General features: G+C 34.7%; 1 protein-coding gene across 1 annotated transcript in view; it reads right to left on the bottom strand.

Moving 5' to 3' along the window:
* Positions 1 to 27689, bottom strand: part of KCNN2_4 (Small conductance calcium-activated potassium channel protein 2) — a 100318-nt gene that overhangs the window by 52732 nt on the left and 19897 nt on the right. Inside the window, exon 2 of the mRNA XM_051218116.1 lies at positions 10930 to 11342. Within this exon, the coding sequence (XP_051064553.1) occupies positions 10930 to 11342 (413 nt within the window). The remainder of the gene's footprint in view (positions 1 to 10929; positions 11343 to 27689) is intronic.

The following is a 27689-nucleotide window of genomic DNA, read 5'->3' as shown; positions in this document are numbered from 1 at the left end:
TCGACATACATAGAAACAAAAAGTTTGCTTGTTTGTTTGTTTGTTTTTCTTTTTTTTCGATTAAAATTTTATTTCAAATCAAACTGAAATACAAGTGAAAATGTTACAGTTTGGTTGTTTTAATGAATTACATAAATGGAAATTAATCAATAATAGATTGTATTGTTTAATCATGAAAAGATAATGTCATGTGTAAGCATTGGACCTACAAAATATTCCCCCTGTACATTACTACTCATACATTCCAACTACTACCATTACTACTACTGTGGTGTGTGCTACTTATATTGACATAAGTAGTATATGATGTTAGTCGTGAACAGAAAGTCTGGAAGCAGAGAGACAAGAGGATCGAACAGTAAAGAACGGAAACAGAATGCAATTTGTATGAAAATGCAAGTGTGAGTCATTATGAGACAGTTGATGGACATTTTGCAAATCAAGCATTTACTTTATGATTGTTAGATTTTATGAACAAATCCTGTAATTTTGTGTTAAATGCATTCGACTGTTCCCACTGGTGTTCTTGTTCACTACGCTACTACGATTATCAACACTATTATTACTACTACTACTGTGATGTGTGCTACTTATATTGATACAAGTAGTATGTGACGCGAATTAATGAACGTAATGTCTGGCAGCAGAAGATGGGGAAAGATCAAGAAAGGAAGAGCGAGAACGCAATGCAATTTGAAAAAAAACTCATGAACAATGAAATGTAAGACAATGGATTGATGTTTGCAGCAGGAACAGTCCGGTTTGATATGATGGATTAATATTTTGCAAATTGACGATTCACTATATGGTTTTTCTATTTTATATATATATATATATATATACATTCACAGGAAAATATAAACAAAGTTATAAGCAGAGACGGATTGTAGCTAGCAGCTGGATCCAGTTTGACGCGCGCTTCGTCCTATTTGGGACTCCTCAGCTGGATGTAACTGCATCCGAAACTTGTTGATGTTCACTCTGAGACTCGAATCCAGTACCTTTCGTTTCAAACGCCGTCGCGTTATCCACTCAGCTACTGAGTCGTGATAGCCACTTGTTTGTGCAATGGAGTGAAGTGAATATAAACAAAATTGTGTTTTTTTAAAGGCGAAGCACCTGAAAGGTTCAACTTAATAAACACCAACTTGTTTACATGTTCTTTTTTTATTGTTAACTTGTTAAAGTGATGTCGAAATAACCGAGGAGTTGTGAGTCAAAGAAAATTTATAGATTGGTTTTCAATGTTATATCGAACTTATTGAATCCAATAATGGTAATATTCTGTGATATATTACCTGAAATTGTTTAATTATATTCTCAATATAGAGATTTCTGTAGACTGTAGTATTTTATTAGTTGAATTCACGAGTGAATCATAGCTAGACAATCAATGAAAACTTGAAAGCATTGGACTACTGTTTTGTACTAGTGTGGAACTCCACAGAAGTATACATTCACGATTCCACACTTGGGATTCCAGACCAGGAGCATTGATCTTGTGCGCAAGTTTGTGAATGAGCCTCCCTATACTCCAAGGTTTTCTATGGTGGTCACTCATGAATTCAACAGATAAAATGCTATGGTGGAGTTTTGTTCTCTGAGCTGGATGGTTTGGTCGTGGAGCTTTCATCGTTCTTCTGAACGACAGCATCAGCACCATCTCAGATAAAATACTACGATCTCTACAAATCCCCATACCGATAATAAGCATGTGTATATCAATAACTAGCTTCAGGATAGCTTTTTTGGAATTCTCGTAAGAAGGCATGACTACTGGAGTTCAATGACATTCATGTGGAGAGAGTCATTCACGTCAGACAATAGATGAAAGGTTGTGCAAGATCACAGATAGTTGGATACCAGCTCAGTGGTCTAGAGGTTTAGCGTTCTCGTATGAGTCCAGATATCCTGGGTTCGAGTGCTCAAGTACGAGATCGTGGATGTCAACTGCTAGAAGTCTCCTACTAGAACGAAACAGTTGTATAGTGCTTTTAATATTTCAATGATGGTCTAACGAACATCCATTCGTGAATTCAACTGTTGAAAAGTTCATGCTCATGATTTTGTTCGAGAGAACGTTGAAAGCTACACGACCAAACGATTCAGTTCAGAGAACGAAATTCCATCAACATTCAACTGTAAATTATATTCAATAGTAATCTAACCTTTAAACTATTAGTTCGTTTGAATAAATTCAAAAGAAAAACTTCCTTCTCGATGAGTTGATTTTCAATTTTCTACATTGATTTCATGACGTTCAAAAAGTCTTTTAGTTAAGGTATCTTTACATGTTGCCTAGGAATATGTACATGAATGTTTATACGAATGACTCTATCACAAAATCGTTGCAACATTATTGATAAAGTAAAGTCATCTTGAAGTAATCTTCATGTAATTCAATGGGTATGTAATGTTTAAAAAGAAGGAACTTAATGGGGACAAGTGATTTATGGTTGTTTACAGTGTAAAACACTTCATTAATCTCCTTACCCCATATACAAACGATCATTGACATATATAGAGAGAAAGTTAGAACAAAATACGAGTTAGGAACTAAAGTTCTTTTTTTAGGCGAACTCCTATACATCTCTTATCATATATACGTGTAATGAACGAGAGCATCAAGTGGGAACAATCGAATATACTTGAACACAAACATACAGGATCACTTAGTAAAATCTAAGAACCATACAGTAGTTGCTTCATGTATAAAAATGTCTGTCGATCGTCCCAAACTTGATTGTTCCTTTGTTTCCACACCTATCATTCACTGTTCTCGTTCTCTTTTCTTCAATCTTCTTAACCTTCTGATAGCAGACATTTCACTCTCAACTAATGATACATACTACTTATCTCTGTCAACATCAGTAGTACACACAATACTACTATATTATAAACATTTTTATCGTACCTATATTTGCGAACAAAAACGAATCTAATCACAAGAAAAAGGCAAGAAACCATGAAGTCTTCAGCAATGGAGTGATAGATCAATAATCTCAAATGGCTGATCAGTAATCAGTTTTATAGTTATATGATGAGAATAGTTGAATAACTGCATTAACTAACTTGGAATCTAGAACGGAAGCGGAAAAGAGGAAGGCCAAAGAACGCAATACGTCGGGAAATAGAAACAAACATGAAAAGGAGGAATAACAACTGGAACGACCTGGAAAGTAATCCCAAGGACATTTTCTGATGTAGAGTGTTATTGGTTGATCTAAGCTACTCCACGAGGACTAACAGGCGTAAGTAAGTAAGTACGTATTAAGAGAACGTTCTTAAAAGGTGGTTATAAAGTTTTAGATTACTTATTGATTCTTAACATTTTCTTTTTCGTAAACCAATAACAGTTCGTTCGTGAACCGTTCATATTAGTCCAGTAAATTTCGATAGATAGATAGATAGATAGATAGATAGATAGATGTGTGGATAGATAGATAGATAGATAGATAGATAGATAGATAGATAGATAGATAGATAGATAGATAGATAGATAGATAGATAGATAGATAGATAGATAGATAGATAGATAAATAGGCGCATTGATGACCTTCTCTCAACTCATAAACTCAACATCACAAACTGAAACTAATGAATCGTTAATTGATTATCAATTAACAATCAGTATTGTTTCCAACTGTCTTTCATTCTCTCAGTTCATCATTGAAGTAGATTCGACTTTTTCTTATGGATTATCAGTTTGACTGATAGGCAGTTCAGTTTACCTTTTGAATTATCTCACCCGTAAATCAAAATTGGCTAATCCATTCAATGTTAAATGGAATGAGTCTTGGCTGTTTGTTTCAATGTAGATCACAATAAATGATCATTTCAACTCTTCTAAATGAGAATATACATAAATAAAACATATGAATTGACCATTAATGATCTATATTGTATGTTCGTCGTAATCTACTGTGTGTATGACAGATATGCAATGACTTCCATCAAGACATTAGTTCACACTAATCAGCAATTAGGTCACAATTAAATTATTTTCAAGTCAATAAGACTAAAGCAGAAACATAACTAAATGTCCAACGATTACCGGTAATGAACAATTAACTCTAGTTTTCTATTGTGTTATAAATAAAACTAGTCAGTAGGCTGGATATTCACTTTTGAGTTGAATTGATTGACCTCTCTTTTGGCGGCTAACTCTCAGTCGGTGAAGATTAATGGAAACATTTCCAACTGACATTATGCAACATCATTTCAAACCACATTTCAGACGTTTGGAGATTGATGACACACAATGTGCCAACTGGTTGTATACTTCATAACAAGAAATCTTAATCAATATACCTAAAACTTACATCAAATTTTACAAGCAAAACATCTATAACATTTATCTTAGGTAATTTAGCACTCTAAAACATGAGTATTGTGATGATTTCTTGGAAAAACTGTTCTGTTCCGTCAAACAACTGAGACATTTCATGAGTTCATGTTGCAGATGTGAATTACTTGGGAAACTACTTATTACATGAGTAGTTTCTTATAAAAACTCATGTTAGGCACTTAATCAAATAGTCAGTTTTCATCGATAAATGATCTTATGCAATACACCGTTGAGAACACGAGACAGTAATAGATATCTGATTTCTTCTAGAATATGACACCTTCACAATACACAATCATGGGAAATGGTTGAGCGACATTGTGAATTGATGGAAACTGGATGCTGAATTACTATACATTTGAGAAGTTTAATTCCTTAGTCCGATTGCAGTAAGGCTCGATGATGCTCACTCCTCAACAATAGACTCAAATAGTTGTCCACTGTCTTCCCATATACCAATTCTGTATAATTAAAATCAGTCAGTCAGTCAGTCAGTCCGTCACATGAAACTTCAACAATACTATCATAAACAGTTCTCCATGACTGTCGTACAAATAGAGTAGCATCTCTCACAGTCACATTAGTTCACACACATGTTCCAATCTCATGTAGAACATTGACGTCGTCAGCTTTATTAACAAACACACACACACAGTTTACTGACAATCACTAACTTGCACAAAATATTTCTCCACTATACAGTTCACATCAACAATATCCAAACATGATATGTTGTCGTTATTCAATGCCTGACAACAATAAATTCTCGAACCAATACACTTTCCATTATTTATGTTAATATTTCTGTGTTATTATGTTCAATGAATAGTTGTGTTATGTAATCATATGATCAATAATGTTCCTGTGTCTTTGTGTATGTGTGTCTGTGTGCATTTTTATGTGAATTGATGTAAGTAGGTATCTCATGATAACTATCAATAAGTAGCTTACATTCGTTGTAACCACATGTACATCTGTAATTTAGTTCAATCTGCTTTTTACATAGATCTATTTAGATATATATTCCCGGTTATCAGTATTCACATTAGTTAACATGATGTGATTCATGAATTGTTTGTTTTACTCATTGGGATGTATAACTTTAAATGTGTCCAATAAGTTGAAGAATACATGAAGAACCATTCACAAGCATGTCAAACAAATGATCATTGATTAGGTTAGGTTGTTTTACGAAGATGAATATGCTTATGAATCTAAATATAGATGCAAGCTATGGGGTGTATTTATGTTTCTACCATGGACAACTCTAAACCCATATTATGTTCGGAGACTCAATACCTTCTATTTTATATATCGATGATATTGGTAAATGATGATTATACAATATTGTTAATCACAAATTATACTATAAATGGGAATGACAATGATTTTATACAATCTTATTATTTGTGATATGGTGAATACGAATTCATGAGAACATAAATTGTACAGTGGTCTTAAGGTTGAGCGTTCACGTGCGAAATCAGTAGGATCTGGGTTCGCATCTCACGAGGCGGGATAGTGGATGCGCACTGCTGAGGAGTCCCATAATGAGACGAAACGGCGGTCTAGTGCTTCCAGGTTTTCCATGGTGGTCCAGCTTCAACTAACTCATGAATTCAATTATTAAATTACTATCATATCCACAAAACTAATCTCTGATTGTAATCATACAATTGTGCATTTCCTTTCTGCTTTTCACGAATAGTATTCCAACAAAAGACAATGGGTTTTAACCATTCTTCAAATCCTAACGATTCAGGCTGGGCTAGTTCGTTTACTACGAAAAAAATGTGTTGCATGCAGTATAAGCTATACTGCTATGTAGAGCTGAAGGTCTCATATCACACTGGAGGTTCATCAATGATATTGTCGATGGTTCGGCATTACTTTGCCATGTTTCGCCGAATGTTCATATGCAAATTTGGTTTGCTGGTTAACTGATTTCATTCATACCAGTGATTACTTTTCAGTGTTCTCAAGAGTCATAGTGATTGGGATATTGTGAGGCATATCTTCATTGCTAACATTAATGAGATTGAGTATCGTGTAATCAGAATAGGTGAATATTGGCCAATTTTTGCTGTGCATAATTGATCTAGGCGATCAATAATTATACATGTGATGTGAATGTGCATATGAATGGTGGAAATGGTACACCAGCGTGTTTGGTACCTATGTGGTTGCGCCACAGGATTGAGCTTTACTCTTCAGATTGTAGCGTTAAAGCCATATGGTGTCTGAATCTCCTTTGAAGCGGGATTGATCTGTACTGATCAGGTTAAGCCTCGGGGTTGTGGGGCTCTCCTACTAAATGAAACTGAGCCATATTCAATGGTTTGTCACGCGATAGTCTGGACAGTATCTGGTTCTCATGAATATCAATGTAAAATTACCCTGGCCCACAAGGGGATATTAGATAACTAACTGTATGTCTGTTTATTGTATGCTGAACAATTATGAGCTTGTCTTTGGTCAATAATTTTCAGAATTCAAATCACAAGTTTGTAATTCAGCTTAGCGTATTAATTAGTTTACGAATGTTAGATTTAAAAAGGTGGAATAACCATTACGAGGTTCAAAGTTCTTGATTTCTATTGATCGTTGGGTACTTTTCGAGTGTAACTAAGGTTTCATGTATAAGTACAAACGAGTTGGTCAATTGAGATGATGGAGAAGATTTGTAGTAAACAATGACAGATTTAAGGTCAACAAGAACCAATCAACATCGAGATGTACAGGACAAGCTGTGAACTATATGTGGAGAAATTCGAACACTTCACTTCTACTTGAAGTTTTTGCTGATGATGTCGTTCAGAAGAACTACAAATGCTCCACAACCAAACCATCCAGATCAGAGAACAAAAGTTCATCAAAAAGTTGCTCAGTTACTCCTGGTTACCGATAGTTTTTTCAACAATCTTCGCAATATCACACTAGTTATTACAACGAGAATTCCGTATCTTGTGCCTAAGTATATCTATGAATTTTAGGGTGAATAAACTCAGTAATAGAATGTCAGTGATAACGAAAGGAACAACTGCAAGGTGCATACAAACTGATCGAACATTTTACTGATTAAAATGAATAGAAGTTATTCAGTCTTCATGAATGTTTCCTTGCATCAAATCTTTGATGTAATGTTGCCAACTGCATAATCACATTTATTTACTGTAAACACACTTATGGTATTGAATAGAAGGATAAACCCTCATGTTAAGTGATAATAGAACATCATATAAAGACTTTCTTATTAATTCTAATGATCGAGCATACGTGTATTCATAGAAGATGTTGTTTGTGTCTAGAAGTCGAATACAAATTGAAGGTTTCATTTTATTTGGGACTTGTCTAAATTCCAGTGTTGATTATTACCCTACGACTTAAACCCAGTAACTTTCACTTCGAATATCGAACCTTAGTACTTTCAACTGATGATTCCCAAATAAAGTGGAATATTTGGTATAGATTCCATTGCTAGCTACGGTCAATCTTTACCATAAAGGCAATTCACACACGATGTACATATGCTCAATCAAGACTGACTATTACTCACTCAAGAATATCAACAACGGGATAAACCAAACCCGTTTTATTGATAATTGAAACACATTGTGTCCAATTAAAAACTTTTTAATAATATAAATAATTATTGTCAGTTCTGCCTGGGGCCCCTCTGGGGCTACTGCCGATGTCGAGCCCGAATAAAGGAGGAGGGTCGGGTATAGTGTTAGAGACCCCATCACGTATTAAACTAACTCGCTAAAAAAACTCTAACTAGAACTAGTGAATAATAATTGTCATTGTATATATGATATCCATTACAGTTGGTCAGTAACAGTCACTGTGATATGAGTAGATGTTGACTTCTATGGTACATTACCTCTGTTATGAACTTCAAACCTGATGCAAATATCTATGTTGATGAAAATGGATGTACTTATAGGTTACCTTTAAGTAGACAAAATCCGTGAAAAAAGTTAGGAATATATTATTTTTTCGAAAATTCTTGATGATCCCCAAACGGATTCGACCTCGTATCACCCAGCTTCACGGTCAGAGACGTTACCACTAAGCTACCCGGGGCGTGATTGACTTCCTTTAAGATTAAGATGTATTTACAATTGATTGATCACTGGGTGCTGATCAATGTCTTTCGATCTACACTAAGAAGAACCTGACATGACAGTGATCGCCACACAGTGATCAATCAATTGTAAATACCAAAATCATTGAAAGATAATGATCAGTGAGAAATCATTTCCCTTTTGAAGATTCATAGAAGTTATTCACCATTTTCTCCAAAATGACTGGTTAGTAGAAAAAAATAAAGAATTATTCAGTAACATTTGTCAATTCAATTTATAAAAAGTAATTTGAGTAGTATTATGGTATGTGCTACTGATGTCGACAGATATAAGTAGTACGTATCATCAATAGAAAGTGAAATACCTGAGGGTAAAAGATTAAGAAGATCAAAGAAAAGAGAACGAGTAGAAAATGAACATTAACTCCGAGATGTGACGTTTAAATCCGGTTGACGAGTCTCAAATAGGATGTTATGTGCGTCCTGGATTCCATTACTAACCACCAACTATCTATACTTAGAATGCTTGTGAATTAAGACTATATTGAGGAACTTCACACAGAATGTACTAATGATTGCTGTCAAAATGAAGGAACAACGAAGTCTGAGACAAAACGAAGTATTTGTTGTATGATTCTCAGATTTAAGTTCTCCTCACATGATGTTCTTATTCACCATAGTGCCCCCAAATGCCCTGGTACGGCTGAGAGTGGGGAGATTCCGCTCTCCCTCTCGGTAGGTGGACATGGAGAGTCCACTTAGGGGAGTTGGAAAACCCTGATTCCAAACCAATGGTGCACATGGGGAACAAATGGCGTATGAACCAATCGTTGGTCACCAATGGGACTGCATCTCTTCACAATGTTCCATTGCCTTGTGGATCAGACCTTCAGGTCGAAGGCTCCGAATGTGGCCCCCTAAGAAAACCACCTGCTTCGGTTTGGGCACCCGAGCAGTGTCATAGCCCTCACACATATCAAATGAGATTTGTGTGGCGCATATCAATTTGGTGCCTCCTTTTACCAATATCTATGTGTTAAAATAAATAATAAATCACCATAGTATATTTACGACAAAGCTATGTAATCAGTTTATAGATCAAGCAAACAATGAAGTACAAAGATGAAAACGAAACATCTATCTATTTGATTGGTTCAATGTATTCTGTTTTATGATAAACCTGGAAATGTAATTGTATTAGTTGTGATAATGTATTAAGCTGTATCAATCTCAGTCAACTAATTGAGATATTTCACTTGACCTTAAAAAGTGATATGGGAAATTAAATTATTTTCCTTGATTAAGTTAAATGCATCTTTGATGTTATACAATTGAAGAGTGTTAACCTTCATAAATAAGATTGTTTTTATAAAGAAGAATCATGACATTTAGAGTTTTCTGTGACATAGACTAACTAGTGACATCAATCGTTGAGACCATGAATCAATTAAAGTTAGACCATTATGGAAAATCTTAAAGCAGTGAATAATGGTTTCGTCCTCAGTAGCTAAGTGGATAACGCGATGGCGTTTGAGGCGAACAGTATAAGGTTCGATCCCCAAAGAGTACATTAACTCGGAGATGCAATTACATCGAACTGATGACGAAACGCGTATGCTAGATTCCTCTGCTAGCCACTATACATTCTTGCTCATAAGATCGTAATCCTTACTTACTTGCATACTTACACTTGTTAGTCCTCGTGGAGGAGCATAGGCCACCCATTAGCACTCTCCATCCAACCCTGTACTCAACAATCCTTTCCAGATCCTTCCAATTGTTATTCATCCTTTTCATACCTGCTTCTATTTCCAGGCGTAATGTATTATTTGGCCTTCCACTTTTCCACTTTCCTTCAGGATTCCAAGTTAGGCGCTTGCCTCGTGATGCAGTTTGGTGATTTCCGTAATGTATATCCTATCTATTCCCATCATCTTTACCTAATTTCCTCTTGAGCTGTAAGTTAATTATTTCTCTCCCACAATAGAAAAATTGCTGATGTTATCCGGTCAATGGATGTTGAGTATCTTATGTAGACAACTATTTGTAAGTACTTGCACCTTCTTGATGATGGTTGTAGTAGTTCTCGAAGTTTCAGCTCCATACAGTGGAACTGTCTTGTCGTTCGTATTGAAGACTGTGACTTTGATATTGGTAGATAGTTGTTTTGAGTTCCATATGTTCTTCTGTTGTACCAATGCGGCCCTTTCCTTTACGTCTGCATTGGATCCTCCTTGTTCATCGATGATGCTTCCCAGATACATGAAGGATTCCATATATTCCAGAGTTTCGCCGTCGTATGTGATTGAATCGATATGACAGTAGCCAAACTGGATTACAATGCTAGCTACTATCCATCTTTACCTATAAGTTTGTAAAACTAGAAGGTCCCATACCAAGATTAACCAGCTATTCAAGGATCTAGTAAAATCAATCCATGATATAAATAAAATAGATTTTATATATCGGATTTATGATTAAAAAAACAACTTACAATTTGATGATTTGTACAAATTTTCTCATCTGAATCATAATTTACTATACAAGTAGGTATTAACATGGAATTGGTTTGATTCCTATAAGTTAACTTGTCATCATCATCATCAGCAGGAGGAGCAGCAGCCGCAGCAGCAGCATCGGCATCATCATCATCATTATCATCCTTATTATTCATTGGTTGATTGATCTTTTGAAGACTAGATGTTTGATCAAGTGTCGGATATCCCGTAGTACAATTATAATCTTCTTGATTATCATTTTTTAATTCATTAAATTGAATATTTTCATCAAAACATGATTTCCTTTTTAAATGACGAAAATTTAATGGAAAACATGTTGATGATATAGAGCTTAAAGTTGAACGTCTACTATCGATTCTTGATTTATGAATAGAATCATTGTCTGGAACTATAAGAACAAAAACAAGAAAAGAAAAGAAAGAGGATGTGTGAATGAGAGTGAAAGATGTAAATCGAAATTAAATATTAACTTAAACCAAGATCCCACCATGCAAGATTCGAACTGAGGATCAATCAGTCTCGCGGCTGAGGAGACTCACGATAGGTCGAAACGGCCATCCAGTGCTTCTAAGTTTTTTAATGGTAATCTACCTTTAATTGACTCATGATCTGAAATATTGAAATGAACTTAATTAGCATTTTTAAATATAAACTGTTTTCTTACAAAACAAGGGACACTGAACACGTATTCTATGTTAGTTTAAGACTGTCTTATAATAAACAACTATTATGTCAGTTAAGGTTGATTGCTCTTTCTATTTGTCTTTCTTTTGATGATTGATTGGATTGTGAAAAGACCTCCATATCTGAGAGGATACATGGAATACGGTGAATAGTTGGAAAGCAGTTGGACCTTCTGTACCAATATACATCAACAAATGTAAACGAAGACAACTAGTGTAGCACCAGTTTCTATATAAGTAGGTCTCAACATACACAAGGATAAAAACAAGATATTCAATACGACATGGAGAATACAAACTCAATCACACTTGATGGAGAAACTCTGGAACAAGTGGAAAGTTTTACGTATCTTTATAGCATCATCGATCAACAAGGAGAATCTGATGTTGACGTAAAGTAAGAATTTAAAAAGTAAGGACCGCATTCATACAACTGAAGTACGTATGCAACTCAAAACAACTATCAACCTATATCAAAGTCACAATGTTCAATACGAACGTCAAGACGGTTCCGCTGTACGGAGCTAAAAAAAAAATGGAGAACTACCATAGCAATCATCAAGAAGATGCAAATATTTATAAATAGTTGTCTATACAAGATACTCAACATCTACTAGCCGGATACCATAGGAAACAGTCTACTGTTAGAGAGAACAAACTGGCTTCCAGTTGAAGAGGAAATTGGGACAAGACGTTGGAATTCGACAGGATACACATTTTAGAAACCACCAAACTGCACTACAAAGCAAGCGCCTAACTTGGAATCTTGAAAGGAAACGGAAAAGAGGAAGACCGAAGACCACAATATGTCTGGAATTGGAAGCAGCTATGAAAAGAATGAATAACAGCTAGAAAGAACTGGGAAGGTTTGTCCAGAACAGATTTGGATAGAGAATTCTGGTGAGCGGTCTATGCTTTTCCATGAAAATTAACAGGCGTAAGTAAGTAATATTATATTATGAAGTACTAATATAAATTTGCTTAACCTGATTACATGATCTGGATTTATGAAAACATTAATCGTTTCACTAAATATTCTTGTGAGGACGGCCAACGAGTGAACTCAAGGAAGCTTTAAGATTCTGAGAAAGATCCGAAGACATTTCATTCAATCATCTTTTAGAAGAATATTCTAGAATCTCGACATGTTACTTCCTCATTGGACAAATGCTAAAACATCACTATATGCGGATTGGATGACTATAATGATGATTTGGCTCTTACTAAAAACTACAAATACCTTAGAGTTTTGTACCATATTTGACACTGTCTGAAATAGCATTCTTTCTCAATCGTCTTTTTTCTCCTCATTTTGCGATTTGAAGGATTCTATCGTTCAGATGCTCAAGTAGTACTAGTTATATTATGAATCTTAACTGTACATATAACAGGTCTTATGTATGATTTTGAAATCTTAGCTCTACACATTACTTGGTGGCTAGTCCTATGTCGAGTTCACATAACTTATTCTAGCTTTTGGACAAACTATCTTATCCATTCTGTTCATGCAACATTTCGACATTGTTAATTATTCGTTTGTCAACCTTGATTGGCTTTCACATAAGTGAATATGTGTGCATTTCCTATCTTACTTGTCACATGACTGTAACTTATTTTTTATCTGACTATAAATATCATTTTATGCTTGATTAAATTGAGTTGGCTGACATGCCATTTTCACTGCATATCATTTCACTTCGTTCTCTTCTCTCTTCACTTCATTTCTCAGCTTGTTTATTCGGATCATTGATACGTATTTGAAATTCATTCTTTTATTTGGCTTACTTAATTGTGTTATATTCACCAAGACGATTTAACTCAATGATTCTATACAAGAATAATCGACATTTATACAATCCAAATTGTAGTCAAATATCAAGCCGCTGAACTCGTCGATAACATCAACCAATCTAATTGATGCCAAAAAGTAAAGACTCCATCTATAATTATATATATAGTGAGAGAGAGACAGAGATCAGTTTGTTTTATGATCTAGATTTGTTTCCTTAATCATTTAGATCATTTTACAATGGTAACAAATTGAATCTACCATTTTCTTTACAAAACAATGATTCTATTCATATGAACAAGAGATTAGCTTATACTTATATGAGAACATCTATTTCATAAACTTCAATTATTTATGTATATGTTCCTGTGTGTCTTTTGTGTGTGCGTGTGTGTGCGTGCGTTTATACATGGTATATTTATACAAATTAGTAGCCATGGTTAGTATCTGGGTTAGATTAATATCAATTTAACCAATTGGTTACTTGTTTCTATTAATAAATTTAATAGTTAAATATTCATAGTTCATTTGTTTTGTTTGTTTGTTTGTTTTATTTTCAATGAATTTAATCATTAATATACAATTATTGTTTTAAAGTGTTCACTCTTGAATTAGTTCATATTCGTAATTACTTACTTGAATATTCCCATTGTTGTTTAGGAATGTAATCGATCAGTCATTTATTGGGATATATGAATCCTATAAGAATTGACTTGATACTACCTTCAACAATAAGCAAAGATGGGTGGGGGCTGATAGTGGAATCTAGGACGTGGGTTTCGTCCTATGTTGGACTCGTCAGATGAATGTACCTGCATCCCAGACTTGTTAATATTCACTCTAAAACTTAAACTCAGTACCGTTCACTTCAGATGTCATCGATTTATCCACGTACTGAGTTTGAATCCCGGAGTAAACATCAACTATGGGAAGCAAATACATCTAACTGACGACTTCCAACTAGGATTCCACTGTTAGCCACTATTCATCTATGCTTACAATGCTTGTGACTCAGTTCAGTATCGAGACAATCCATACAAGATACACATATACCAATAATAAACTGTTCAAATACAGTCCTAAGCAATAATGAGAAGATTCAAGCAAACAATACATAATAAGAAGTAATTCCTGGAGTTTAAGTGATTAACAGTGGAGTTCAACCGGGTCTGTTGTGAGATAGAAAACTCATTGAAAACAATGATGGATATGTCGCACAATTTCGTAGATTAGTTAAAGTTAGACATTTACACCGGTGGATACCGGTAGGCTCAGTGGTCTAAGGGTTAAGCGTTTGAGCACGAGGCCGATAAGTTCTGGTCTCATTTCTTGCGAAGCAAGATCGTGGGTACTCACTGCTGAGGAACCTCACAACAGAACGAAACGGCCATCCACTACTTCCAGGTTTTCCATAGTGATCTAGCTTCAATTGATTCATGATCTCAACTATTGAAATTGCCTAATGAATTATCAGAAATCTTAATATAAACAATAGAAATGCAATAAATTAATTTATCATGTCAATATCTCTATTGAAATTTGATTTTTTTTTTTAAATTTTTGTATTACATTTCATATGATAATGTTACATAATTGATTACAAGATGTCGTGTTTATATCAATGACAATTTTTCGAGAAAATTTTTCCTCTTAGCAACAACAACAACAACATAGATACAAACAAACAAACAAACAAAATAAACGCCGACAATTCTTTACTCGGTCACTTGTCAACAACAACAAAAAATTTTTTTTTGTATTTTTATGTTTTCTTGAGAAAAAGTAGAGAAAGAATATCATCAATAGTCTACGTAAAATTTGAAAAGAAAACTAGTTTCTATGTAGAAAATTTGTGAAGAGTAGATAGTTTGAATTTGGAATAACCAGAAGTGTATATATAGTTAAAGTATGTCAGAAATAAGCTTGTTAGCTTTGATAATATGTATGGATAAACTATATTATGAATTGATTAAACGTTATTCATAGATTATAGTCTCATTTATTTCGCATATCAGATATAATTTCACATCAGCAACATATCCAGAGCCTTTAAATTACCATTCAGTAGCTGAGTGAATAATGAGACGGCGTTTGAAGCGAATGGTATTGGGTTCGAGTCCCAGAGTGAACATTAACAAGTTTCGGATGCAGGTATATCCAGCTGATAAGTCCCAAATAGGAAGAAATACGCGTCAAACTGGATTCCACTGCTAGTCATTATCCATCTTTGCTTATAAAGCTTGTGAATTAAGGCAATATCGAAGCAATATGCATAGTATGTACATATACTGATAAAAGACTGATTAATTGCAGTCCTGAACCTCAATGGAAAGATTCAAGCAAAACAATACCAAGTGAATCTAGACTATATAAAGTTTACAAAATGCATGTTTTGTGGTAATTTAAGGGTTCTGGATATGTTGCTGAAGTGAACTTATGTCTGAAATGAGAAATTAATGAAACTATAATTTATAACTGACGTTTGAGTGACGCTATGGTGACCATGAGAATGTTTACCAACTAACTAGGACTAGATCAGGGTTATAAACCAGTGTGAAGAATAAAGATTACGAATTACCATTAATAGTTAGGGTTGGGGATTTATTCTAGGATTTTCATTACGAACTAATATCAACTAAAATGCTAAAACTCTATTTAACCAAATGGATGTATGAATTTCGCTCCAAAATCCAAGACCTATTATCATAAACCTGATGGGTTCGTTCATAAACTATTACCAAGTTGAAGTGAAATCAACTCGAACAATTCATCTAAAGAGTCATATTTAACTTGTATAAATATCACATTACAAAAACATCACAGTTCTTCAGAATTATACACATTGAATCTGATAAGTCTTGCAGATTGAATGCTATATTCGTCTCCTAAGCTATTCTGTAACCCTCAAGCTAGAACTACACAGCGACCTGAACACAAGAGAGAACACTCAAAGTATGCGAGAAGTAGTTTACTCCAAGATTCATTTTACTACAGAAAATACAGGGTTTTTATAATATTTTAAATGTCCTTGGGTTGCTAGAAGATTCTGGAATGCTACTAAAAATAGTAGCATGTGACGTTTCGCTTCCTTGATATTTTTGGCTAAGACTTCAAATGAACGCTGATTCGATGAAACGCTTCTTAGTGTTTCCTGATGCTTGCTTGTCTTTTGCAAGCAATTTTCTGGATCACCTCAACAGAATCATATTAAACTTGTGTGATTAGAATGATTTATATGTGGCTACATAGTTGATCTAATATCTTTCATCAATCCTGAATAAGCGAGGAGTTACATTAAAAGTCAGATAACTAGACAACATCCAGACATTCACTCGACAACTCAAAGAGTACAACTCATACCCGCTTCACAGGAGAGCTAAAAACCGCCCAGGCTTAACCTGATCAATACAGATCAGTGCCATTTCTCAGGAGAGCCAGACACTACCCAAGATTAAACTTATTAATCCGAGCAGTACATATAGGCCTTAACGCTACAACTCAGTCCTATGGCAAAACCACGAAGGTACCAAACACCATGGTGGATCATTCCCAACATTCATATGCACATTCACATCACATGTTTAATTATTACGATCATCGATCGCGTAAATCAATTATGCACAGCAAAAATTGGCCAATATTCACCTATTCTGATTACACGATACTCAATCTCATTAATGTTAGCAATGAAGATATGCCTCACAATATCCCAATCACTATGACTCTTGAGAACACTGAAAAGTAATCACTGGTATGAATGAAATCAGTTAACCAGCAAACCAAATTTGCATATGAACATTCGGCGAAACATGGCAAAGTAATGCCGAACCATCGACAATATCATTGATGAACCTCCAGTGTGATATGAGACCTTCAGCTCTACATAACCATATAGATTATATTGTATGGATATGCACTATTTTTATAGTTCGAATCACAATCTGATTCTACTAAGACTGTCATTGAAAACCTGGTGTTATTAAATGACCATTTCATCCTGGTATGAGACTACCTAACAACCTACATCCACAACTTTGTATCCACCTGTCTAATGCTTCCAAATTCGTGATTTAAATTATAAAAGTTCTACAATCCACACAAACCCCTAGTACTACCCATAGTTAGTTTTATTTTATACATCTTTCTTTCTACGACATAAACGTAAGTACAATGTAGGTAAGTAAAATACCGTCAACAGTCGCATGCCAATTCATATTAACGAAATCGAATTCACTTTGCATTGTTTGTTTAAATCTTACCATATACGTTTAGATCTACAATTGATCAGTCTCTTATTGGCACATGTACATTCTGTACGGTACTGGATTCGAGTCCCCCAACCCTAAGGTATAATTATATCCATCTGATGAGTCCCTAAAACGACGAAACGCATATCCTGGTCCCCACTACTAACCACAATCCATCTTCACTCTATGAATTTATTTCAAAATCACTATTCTTCACTAGTAAAATAAACAATCCACTATTTCTTCAACTGTATAATGTAAGTATGTTGTTATGGCCAAACAACTATACTGAAAATTAGTCTACACTCATTTATTTCTTTTGCTTTTTACTTCCTTACTCCTGTTACTCTCAATGGAGCATAAGCCACCGACCAACCTTCTCCAGCCCAACTACGACTGGAGCTCTCTCCCCCGTGGGGCTAATGCCAGTTCCAAGTTCAGACAAAGGAGGCGGGTTGGGCATGGAGTTAGCGACCGCATCCCACAGAAATCTAACTCGCTAAAAAAGCGCTAACCAGAAAAAAGTAATTCATTTATTTCACTATTAACTGAACATAATATCATTGAATTAGGAAAATCACTTTAAATCGTTTATATAAAAATAAGTTTTGTTTTCTAGTAAAAACAGAAACAAATGGATTGGAGATCAAAAGGCTTGTCATCAGTTCATAACCATCATACTGTCAAAGACTGAAGTCATACTAGGTGACTTGATAATTCTCAGTTAGTTTTAGGACTTAATAGTTTATATTCTCTAACTATGATTGGTTTGTTAAATAGGATAATGGTCAAATTATTGATATTACTAAGTGAACTAGGTTGAATATTCAATCAAAAACTAAGATATTTCTTTTTGATTGAGATCATGAAAGGATTGATGTTAGACCACCATGGAAAACCCAGAAGCGCTGGACGACCGTTTCGTCCTATTGTGGGACTCCTCAGCAGTGCGCATCTACGATCCCACTCGTGGGATTCGAACCAAGGGCCTTCGTGCTCGCGCGCGAACGCTTGACCTACTGGATCACTGAGCCGGCATCCAATAGTGTTAATGTCTAACCTCGACCAATCCACGAAGTTGCGCGGCCATCTTCCATTTTACTGAGGTAGACACCTGTTTCTACACTGGTCACGGCTTCTCACCAGAACTCCGAGAATTTTCGCATGATATTTCCTCCTTGTATCGAACCACTTGAAGTATATATCCATGACCTTATCGAAGATCTAATCACGACTCTAGTATTCATGTGCGCACGTCTTCATTGTTTAAATAACTGTCTAACTGAAGTGAACTGATTATAATAATCATAGTAAATAGTGTCTATAAACTTATATAATGCCATGGTACATTGCATGTTAACAGACAATAGTAAGTAACTTATATAATGCTTTGCATTGGCTCGTTTCAAGGGAAAATAGATGACTGAATATGATACTAGAAGTAATTGTCTTAATATACCTTGTAGTTGAAGAAAAAAATACACGTGAATTGTGAATGCTAACCTCGTGCTATTTTATTGTACACTACTTATATCAACAGATATAAGTAGTATGTAACATCAATTAGAATTTGAATGTCTATTAAAAGTAGGTCGAGAAGATTGCACTGAATAAAACAGAAATGTAAACATGAAGGAATTGAGAATTGGAGAAAACACAAAGGATCTACAGGCTAATTGATGGATGATTTGATTTCAGCTTTTCAATGAAACTGTATTATTAATCACTGGATTATATCTAATAATGGAATCCAGAACATGTTCTTCGTTTTACTTGTAAGTAGTCAACTAGATATGTCTGCATCTCAGCTTTTGTTTTCACATTTGAACTCGATCTAAGCACTTTCCCTATCATTTCTAATACTATCTTATTCACATAAACTAAAGTACGGTGAATATCATTGTCGTTCTGTTCAAGTATTCTAACAGTAAGCTCTTCCCTCTTGTACCATCTGGTATATAAACTATTCTAATTATATCTCTCAAACCGTACAATACTATATAGCTACTGGATTGAATTTCCGAGGTTTATATCTTCCAATATCTGTACAATCGCCATCTATCATCATTTGTAAGTAGATATTAATATATTACCATCATATTGATACAGATAGTAATCCTATATATGTAAATAGTGTAGTTCAAATGCATAGTACATCTGTTTCATAGATTACAATAATGTAAGCATATTCAAGACAGTTTGTGAAGAAAGATAAACATCAATACAACAAATAAACACTGATAGTAATCTTAATTCATGGATAGATTGCCGGCAATGAGAGAAGATTTAGAATGAAACCATTTCCATAGAGAGTCATATTCAAACTTATTACATCTGGGTTTATAGTTTATGGTTCAATCATTTGCAAGAATGTGAATTGTGAATCACAGTTGAACAGTTTCTAGACCATTTATGCATACACTATTAATAATAAAACCACAGTATTCTAGGAGTTGTCAGACATGCATGTTACAATCAAATGCTTGAATTTTTATCATAGAGTTTACAGATCTCACATTCTAGAAGTCGCTGAGACATGTAAGACCAGTTTACAGATCTATTCTTAGAAAGATAAATTATGGGAATACGTGACTTCTAATTCTGTGGTATACTACTGATATAGACAGATATAAGTAGTATGTATCATCAATAAAAGGTGAAACAACTGGTGGTAGAAATTTAAGAAGATTGAAGAAAATAGAACGAGAAAAGAGAGTGAAGTCTGAGACGATTGAATGACATTTTGTAAATGAACAGTTTTCAGACCATTTATGCAAACACTACTATTAATAAAATTACAGTATTCTAGGAGCTGTCGGACATACGTTTTGTATTCAACAATCAACCTCACCTGAGTACTTGTTCGTTACACCATATCTTTGTATTAGTATGATAGAATGGAACAACTATTTAATGCATAATTGTAAAGTGTTATTCAATAAATTATTGCTAAATGCAATCAACTTGTGCTCACTAGTGACTGGATTGAAGAAGTATTTCTTGGAATTCTAGTAAGAAGCAGTGACCAATGGAATTCAACCGGGTCTATTATGAGATAGAAAACTCACTGGAGACAATGGTGGCCCAATTTCGTGGATTGGTTGAAGTCAGACATTAACAACGATGGATGCCGGCCAGCTCAGGGGTCTAGAGGTCAAGCGTTCGCGCTCAAGACCGATCGGTCCTCGGTTCAGATCCCGCGGGTAGGGATCGTGGGTGTGCATTGCTGAGGAATCTCACACTAGGAAGAAGCGGCCGTCGAGTGCTTCCAGGTTTCCCATGGTGGTCCAGCTTCAATTACCTCATGAATTCAATTATTAAATTACTATCATATCCACAAAACTAATCTCTGATTGTAATCATACAATTGTGCATTTCCTTTCTGCTTTTCACGAATAGTATTCCAACAAAAGACAATGGGTTTTAACCATTCTTCAAATCCTAACGATTCAGGCTGGGCTAGTTCGTTTACTACGAAAAAAATGTGTTGCATGCAGTATAAGCTATACTGCTATGTAGAGCTGAAGGTCTCATATCACACTGGAGGTTCATCAATGATATTGTCGATGGTTCGGCATTACTTTGCCATGTTTCGCCGAATGTTCATATGCAAATTTGGTTTGCTGGTTAACTGATTTCATTCATACCAGTGATTACTTTTCAGTGTTCTCAAGAGTCATAGTGATTGGGATATTGTGAGGCATATCTTCATTGCTAACATTAATGAGATTGAGTATCGTGTAATCAGAATAGGTGAATATTGGCCAATTTTTGCTGTGCATAATTGATTTACGCGATCGATGATCGTAATAATTAAACATGTGATGTGAATGTGCATATGAATGTTGAGAATGCTCCACTAGCGTGTCTGGTACCTGTGTGGTTGAGCCACAGGATTGAGCTTTACTCTTCAGATCGTAGCGTTAAAGCCATATGGTGAAGTAGGATTGATCTGTACTGATCAGGTCAAGCCTCGGCGTTGTCTGGCTCTCCTGTTAAATGGAATTGAGCTATATTCAATGGGTTGTCACGTGAAAGTCTAGATAGTATCTGGTTCTCATGAATATCAATGTAAAATTACCCTGTCCCACAAGGGTATATTATATAACTAATATATATGCAAAGCTAATTAATTTCAAATTCCTTTAGTGTTGTTATACTTCTATCGTCCTAAATAGAACGAAATTCGAATGTCGGATCCCATTACTAACCACTATACATCTTTGCCTAATTAATTTTACTTAAATATTTAAGCCAGAAATTTTCATTGGGTAAGTAAGTTGTGTAAACAATGGAATTTACTATTTCCAAACGTAAATACTGAATATCAGAAGAAGGTTTTGTGGATATTATAGTAATTTTAATACTTGAGATCATGAGTCAATTGAAGTTAGACCACCATGGAAAATATGGAAGCATTGGACAGCCGTTTCGTCCTACTGCTGGACTTTTCAGCAATGCACATCCACGATTTCGCCTCTCGAAAATCGAACCCAGGACCCATCGGTCTTGTGCGCGAGCGTTTAACCTCTACACCACTGAGTCGGCCGGTATCCAGCTGTGTTAATGTCTAACTTTAACTAATCCACGAAATTGTGCGACATATCCATCATTGTTTTCAATGAGTCTTCTATCTCACCACAGACCCGGTTGAACTCCACTGATCACTGCATCTTACTAGAACTCCAGGGAACACCTATTCAAGCCAGTCACTAGTGAGCATATACTGATTAGTATCAGAAAGGGGTTTTATGAATATCATAGTTGAGATCATGAGTCAATTGAAGCTAATTATTGAACAAGATTTTTTTTTTTAAAAATTAAAAACATTTATCCTTTTTATTTTCTTTCTCTTTAATTCACCGCTATCCATTCAATCGATTCTTTGTTTACATAAGTAATTGCATTATGGGACAGATTAGAGGCCGTGTCTGGGGGGAAGGGGTGGAGAAACAAAAACAACCCCAAAAAGGTTGATGATAAAGAAAAGCAATTAACAACAAATAGATAAAATCATTGTTTCTTTTGTCTATAATTTTTTTCTTTAAGTGATACATTTAATCTTGTATATGGTACCTAAAGAATATCTTGTGTGTATGAGAGTTTGGGTGTGTGTGTGTCTGTGTATGTATGTATGTAACCATGCATGCGTAAGGGTTTAATGTGTGATAAAATGTAAAGAAAAGTGAAAAGAAAGTAGTATACACAGATATGTCTTGGAGTACATAATTTTATTAGTTCGATATATACCTATCATATAATGGAGATATACAGTTTAGGTTAAGAAAAGATGGATAATGGCTAATAATGGAATTCAAGATACAAGTTTCGTTCTACTTAGGACTCATCAGTTGAATATACCTGAATCATAGTTTTATTGATGTTCACTCTGAGACTCAAACTCAGTACTGTTTGATTCGAACACCATCGCTTTATTCACTTAACTAGTAAGTTTTGATAGCCATTTGCTTGTACAATGGGGATGAAACATACATCCTGGATTCTACTGCTAACCACTATCCATGTTTACTTATTGTACTTGTGAATTAAAGCATTTTCAAGGTAAACCGTTCAAGATGTACATATGCTAATAAGAGTGAGATTGAATAATAAATCGAATTTATGAATAAACAGTTTAATTATCGTCAATAATACAATAATTCAATCAATTGAAATGAAACTTGACGATGTCAAGTTCGATCTCCTATAAGGTCATGAATGTACACTGTTGTGAATTTTCATACTACAACAAAACAATGTTCATTTAAGCTAAAGTAGTTAAAGTCAATTTCTAATGAGAAGTATAACAGTGATCAAGAATGGATACATGAATTGAAGAGAAGTTTCATGAAAAGGCAAACAAAATAACACACACACTTTTCTATTGTTTTCAAGGAGTTTCTTCATTGTTCAAAACTTTGACTGGTGTAAGTTCATTTGACAATCAATAACAATGAAGAAGAACTGAATGAATATCATTCAACTATAACAGATATGAAACAATTACTCATCAATAGTATCGAATGATCATTGATTGAATAAAATCATGAATCCATTGACGTTATACAAGTAAATGTTACGAGTTTAAAGATTGAGTACTATTTAACTGATCTTACATTTCTAGGTACAATACCCATTCATGTTCTGTCGATGGTCATCAATCAGAATGCACAAACTTGGATAAGAAATATGTTCGATAATTTCTAGTTGTTACTAGTTGTTGTATTAAAATCATTTAACAATCACAATAATCCCCCTTTTCATAGCATTTCATTTGGTCACTTAACTTATGAAAGAATATAGTCTCTTATAAACGTATAATGTGTTGGAATATACAAAAAGGAGGGTGATACTAGATAAGAAGTGATTAAATCTCATCGAATATTGTACAAGTCTAGTCATTATCTGCGACAGTAACAGTAATAATGATTAAATGTGTAAATTATTTGGATTATGAAGACCTCCACATCTGGAAGGAAGCACGAAATACAATGGACAGGTTATATGTAACTAGATGATTTGGACTTCACAGATAACTTGGTTCTTCTATCTCATACACAGCAACAAATATATATGAAGACAATTAGTGTAGCACCAGTCTCTGCATCAGTAAACTTCAAGATGCACAAAAGAGAAAGCATGATCCTCAAATACAAAACGGAGAACACCAACACAATCACACTTGATGGAGAAACTCTGTAACAGGTGGAAATTTTCATGTATCTGAGTAGCATCATCGATGAACAAGAAGGATCCAATGGAGACTTAAAGCAAGGGTCGTATTTCTGCAATTGAATAATATATGCAACTCAAAAAAACAATTGTCTGTCAACTAATATCAAAGTCAGAATCATCAATACGAACGTCAAGACAGTTAGTAATATTGTAGGGAGCTGAAACTTCGAGAACTATGATAAACATCATTAGAAATAATTGTCTACGTAAGTCACTCCATGTCCGTTGACTGAATACCATTAGCGACAATCTATTGTGGGAACAAACAAACCAGCTACAATCTGAACAAGAAATCGTGAAAACACATTGGAAGTGGATAGGATACATATTTCAGAAATTATCGAACTGCATCACAAAACAAACGCTAACTTGGAATTCTGAAAAGCAACTGAAAAGAGGAAGACCACACAATGTTTAGATTGGAAACAGATATGAAAAGGATAAATAACGGCTAGAAACAACTGGAACGGATTACTGAGAGTAGATTTGGTTAGAGAATTCCGGTGAACGGTCTATGCTCCTCCATAAGGGATAATTACTTACTTACTTACGCCTGTTACTACCAATAGAGCATAGGCCGCCGACCAGCATTCTCCAACCCACTCTGTCCTGAGCCTTCCTTTCCAGTTCTTTCCAACTGTTGTTCATTATTCTCATGTCTATCTCCATTTCCCGGAGTAACCTGTTCTTTGGTCTTCCTCTCCTCCTTTGACCTTGAGGATTCCATGTGAGGGCTTGTCTTGTGACACAGTTTAGTGCTTTCCTCAATGTATGTCCTATCCACTTCCAGCACTTCTTCCTGATTTCTTCCTCCTCTGGTATCTGGGTTATTCTCTCCCACACTAGGTTGTTGCTGATAGTATCTTGTCAACGGATCCATAAGGGGTAATAGTCTTACATAATAAATTCAACTTATTTTCCTATCAATAAACATTAAAACTAATCAGTAGACTAAAATCGAAATTTCGCTGTTTTCCTTTTTTTGTTTTGTTTATTTACTTAGAAAAAAAGAAAAAAGAAAAGAAAATCAGAATAAGAAGATAATAAAGAGAACTTGTCAAAATATTTATTCACAAATTATGTTAAATAAAATGAAGAATGAAAATGGATTTCCGTTCACAATAATAATAGTAGTAGTAACTATGGTAATTAGTGATAAAGTGGGAGAGAGAGAGAGAATTTCTCCCTACGCTTGTTACGTAATGATCACGTGAAAGGTTTTTCATTTAAAAGAAAAATATTTTTCGTTTAGTTTTGCATAAAGTTTTGTTTACATTCATAGATGATAACAGGAAGAGATAATGAGTGACTGAGTGGGTGGGTGAATGAGACTGAGGGAGTCAGAGACAAGAAAACAAGAAGAAACTAAGTGACTGAAACTAAATCCAATGTGAACTGAATTATTCTTATGATTTTGATGGAACAATTTAATGAATATCAATATGGTTCATACATATTATTCATGATGAATTGATTTGAGTTGAAGTACCAAAGAGTATTGAACAGTTATTCGACTACTTAAAAGGAGTGTACACACAGGAATTCCACAAGGATCAAAACTAGAACCTCGTACTTAATGAGGTAAACTTGTTTAATACGTGATATTTTTCAAATGAACATGATAATTTAAACATTCAAAGTTTTCTTTCATCAATGTAAATCAAAAAGGTCACATTGTATGATGATTGTTATGACTATTGATCAAAAACTCTCTGCTTGTTTAGTTTACTTCTTTCGTCGGTCACCGACATTGAATAGTCAAGATCAATCCCCCCACCTTGGACGGATGCTATCTTAGTCAAAAGCAATGTAATACTAGGTGGTGTTATAGATCCTTTTATCTTTTTAACTTATATAAAAGATATTCACGATTGCTTTTATGTAGGTTAGCCTCTTTCATAATCAAATGGATTCAAAGTAGTGTATCATGAGTTGAACGTTATGTAAAACTGCATGAGTATGAAACTCAACAAGGTAGCCTGGGTTCGAGTCCCAGAGTGAGAATCAACTGAGATGCAGGTACACCCAGATAGGACGAAACGCGCGTCGAACTGTAATCCACTGCTAGCCACTACCCCTCCTTGCTTATAATGCTTGTGACTTGAAGCTATATCAAGGCAATCCGCACAGGGTGCACATATACCAACATGAGACTGATCAATTACAGTCTTAAATAACAATGGGATGATACAAGTAAAACGACACCAAGTGAATTTATTACCACATATGATCTCTACATGAAATATCGCAATCTATATTGAGTTGACCATGTCTATAAACTAGTATACATGTCCAGTTTGTAGTAAATGATATATGTATATGTGGTTACAACGAATGTAAACTACTTATTGATAGTTATCATAAGATACCTACTTACATCAATTCACATAAAAATGCACACAGACACACATACACATAGACACAGGAACATTATTGATCATATGATTGCATAACACAACTATTCATTAAGCATAATAACACAGAAATATTAACATAAATAATGGAAAGTGTATTGGTTCGAGAATTTATTGTTGTCAGGCATTGAATAACGACAACATATCATGTTTGGATATTGTTGATGTGAACTGCATAGTGGAGAAATATTTTGTGCAAGTTAGTGATTGTCAGTAAACTGTGTGTGTGTTTGTTAATAAAGCTGACGACGTCAATGTTCTACATGAGATTGGAACATGTGTGTGAACTAATGTGACTGTGAGAGATGCTACTCTATTTGTACGACAGTCATGGAGAACTGTTTATGATAGTATTGTTGAAGTTTCATGTGACGGACTGACTGACTGACTGACTGATTTTAATTATACAGAATTGGTATATGAGAAAACAGTGGACAACTATTTGAGTCTATTGTTGAAGAGTGAGCATCATCCAGCCTTCCTGCAATCGGACTAAGGAATTAGACTTCTCTAATATATTGTAATTCAGCATCCAGTTTCCATCAATTCACAATGTTACTCAACCACTTTCCATGATTGCGTATTGTGAAGGTTTCATATTGGAGAAGAAATGATATATCCAATACTGTGCCGTGTTCTCATTGATGTATTGCATAAGATCATTTATCGATGAAAACTGACTATTTGATTAAGTGCCTAACATGAGTTTTTATAAGAAACTACTCAGGTAATAAGTCGTTTCCAAAGTAATTCACATCTGCAACCAAATGGAACCCTGCCGAATAATTCTAGTGTTAACCGTTCTCTATAAAACCCTGAAGGCCCAGAAGACGATCGTCAGTGGAGGTCTTATGTACGCATTGCTGC

Source organism: Schistosoma haematobium, chromosome 7 (genome assembly GCF_000699445.3).
Source record: "Schistosoma haematobium chromosome 7, whole genome shotgun sequence".
In the NCBI taxonomy this organism is placed as follows: Eukaryota; Metazoa; Platyhelminthes; class Trematoda; order Strigeidida; family Schistosomatidae; genus Schistosoma; species Schistosoma haematobium.
The sequence above is the reverse complement of the archived record's forward strand: the minus strand, read 5'-3'. Positions and strand labels throughout refer to the sequence as shown.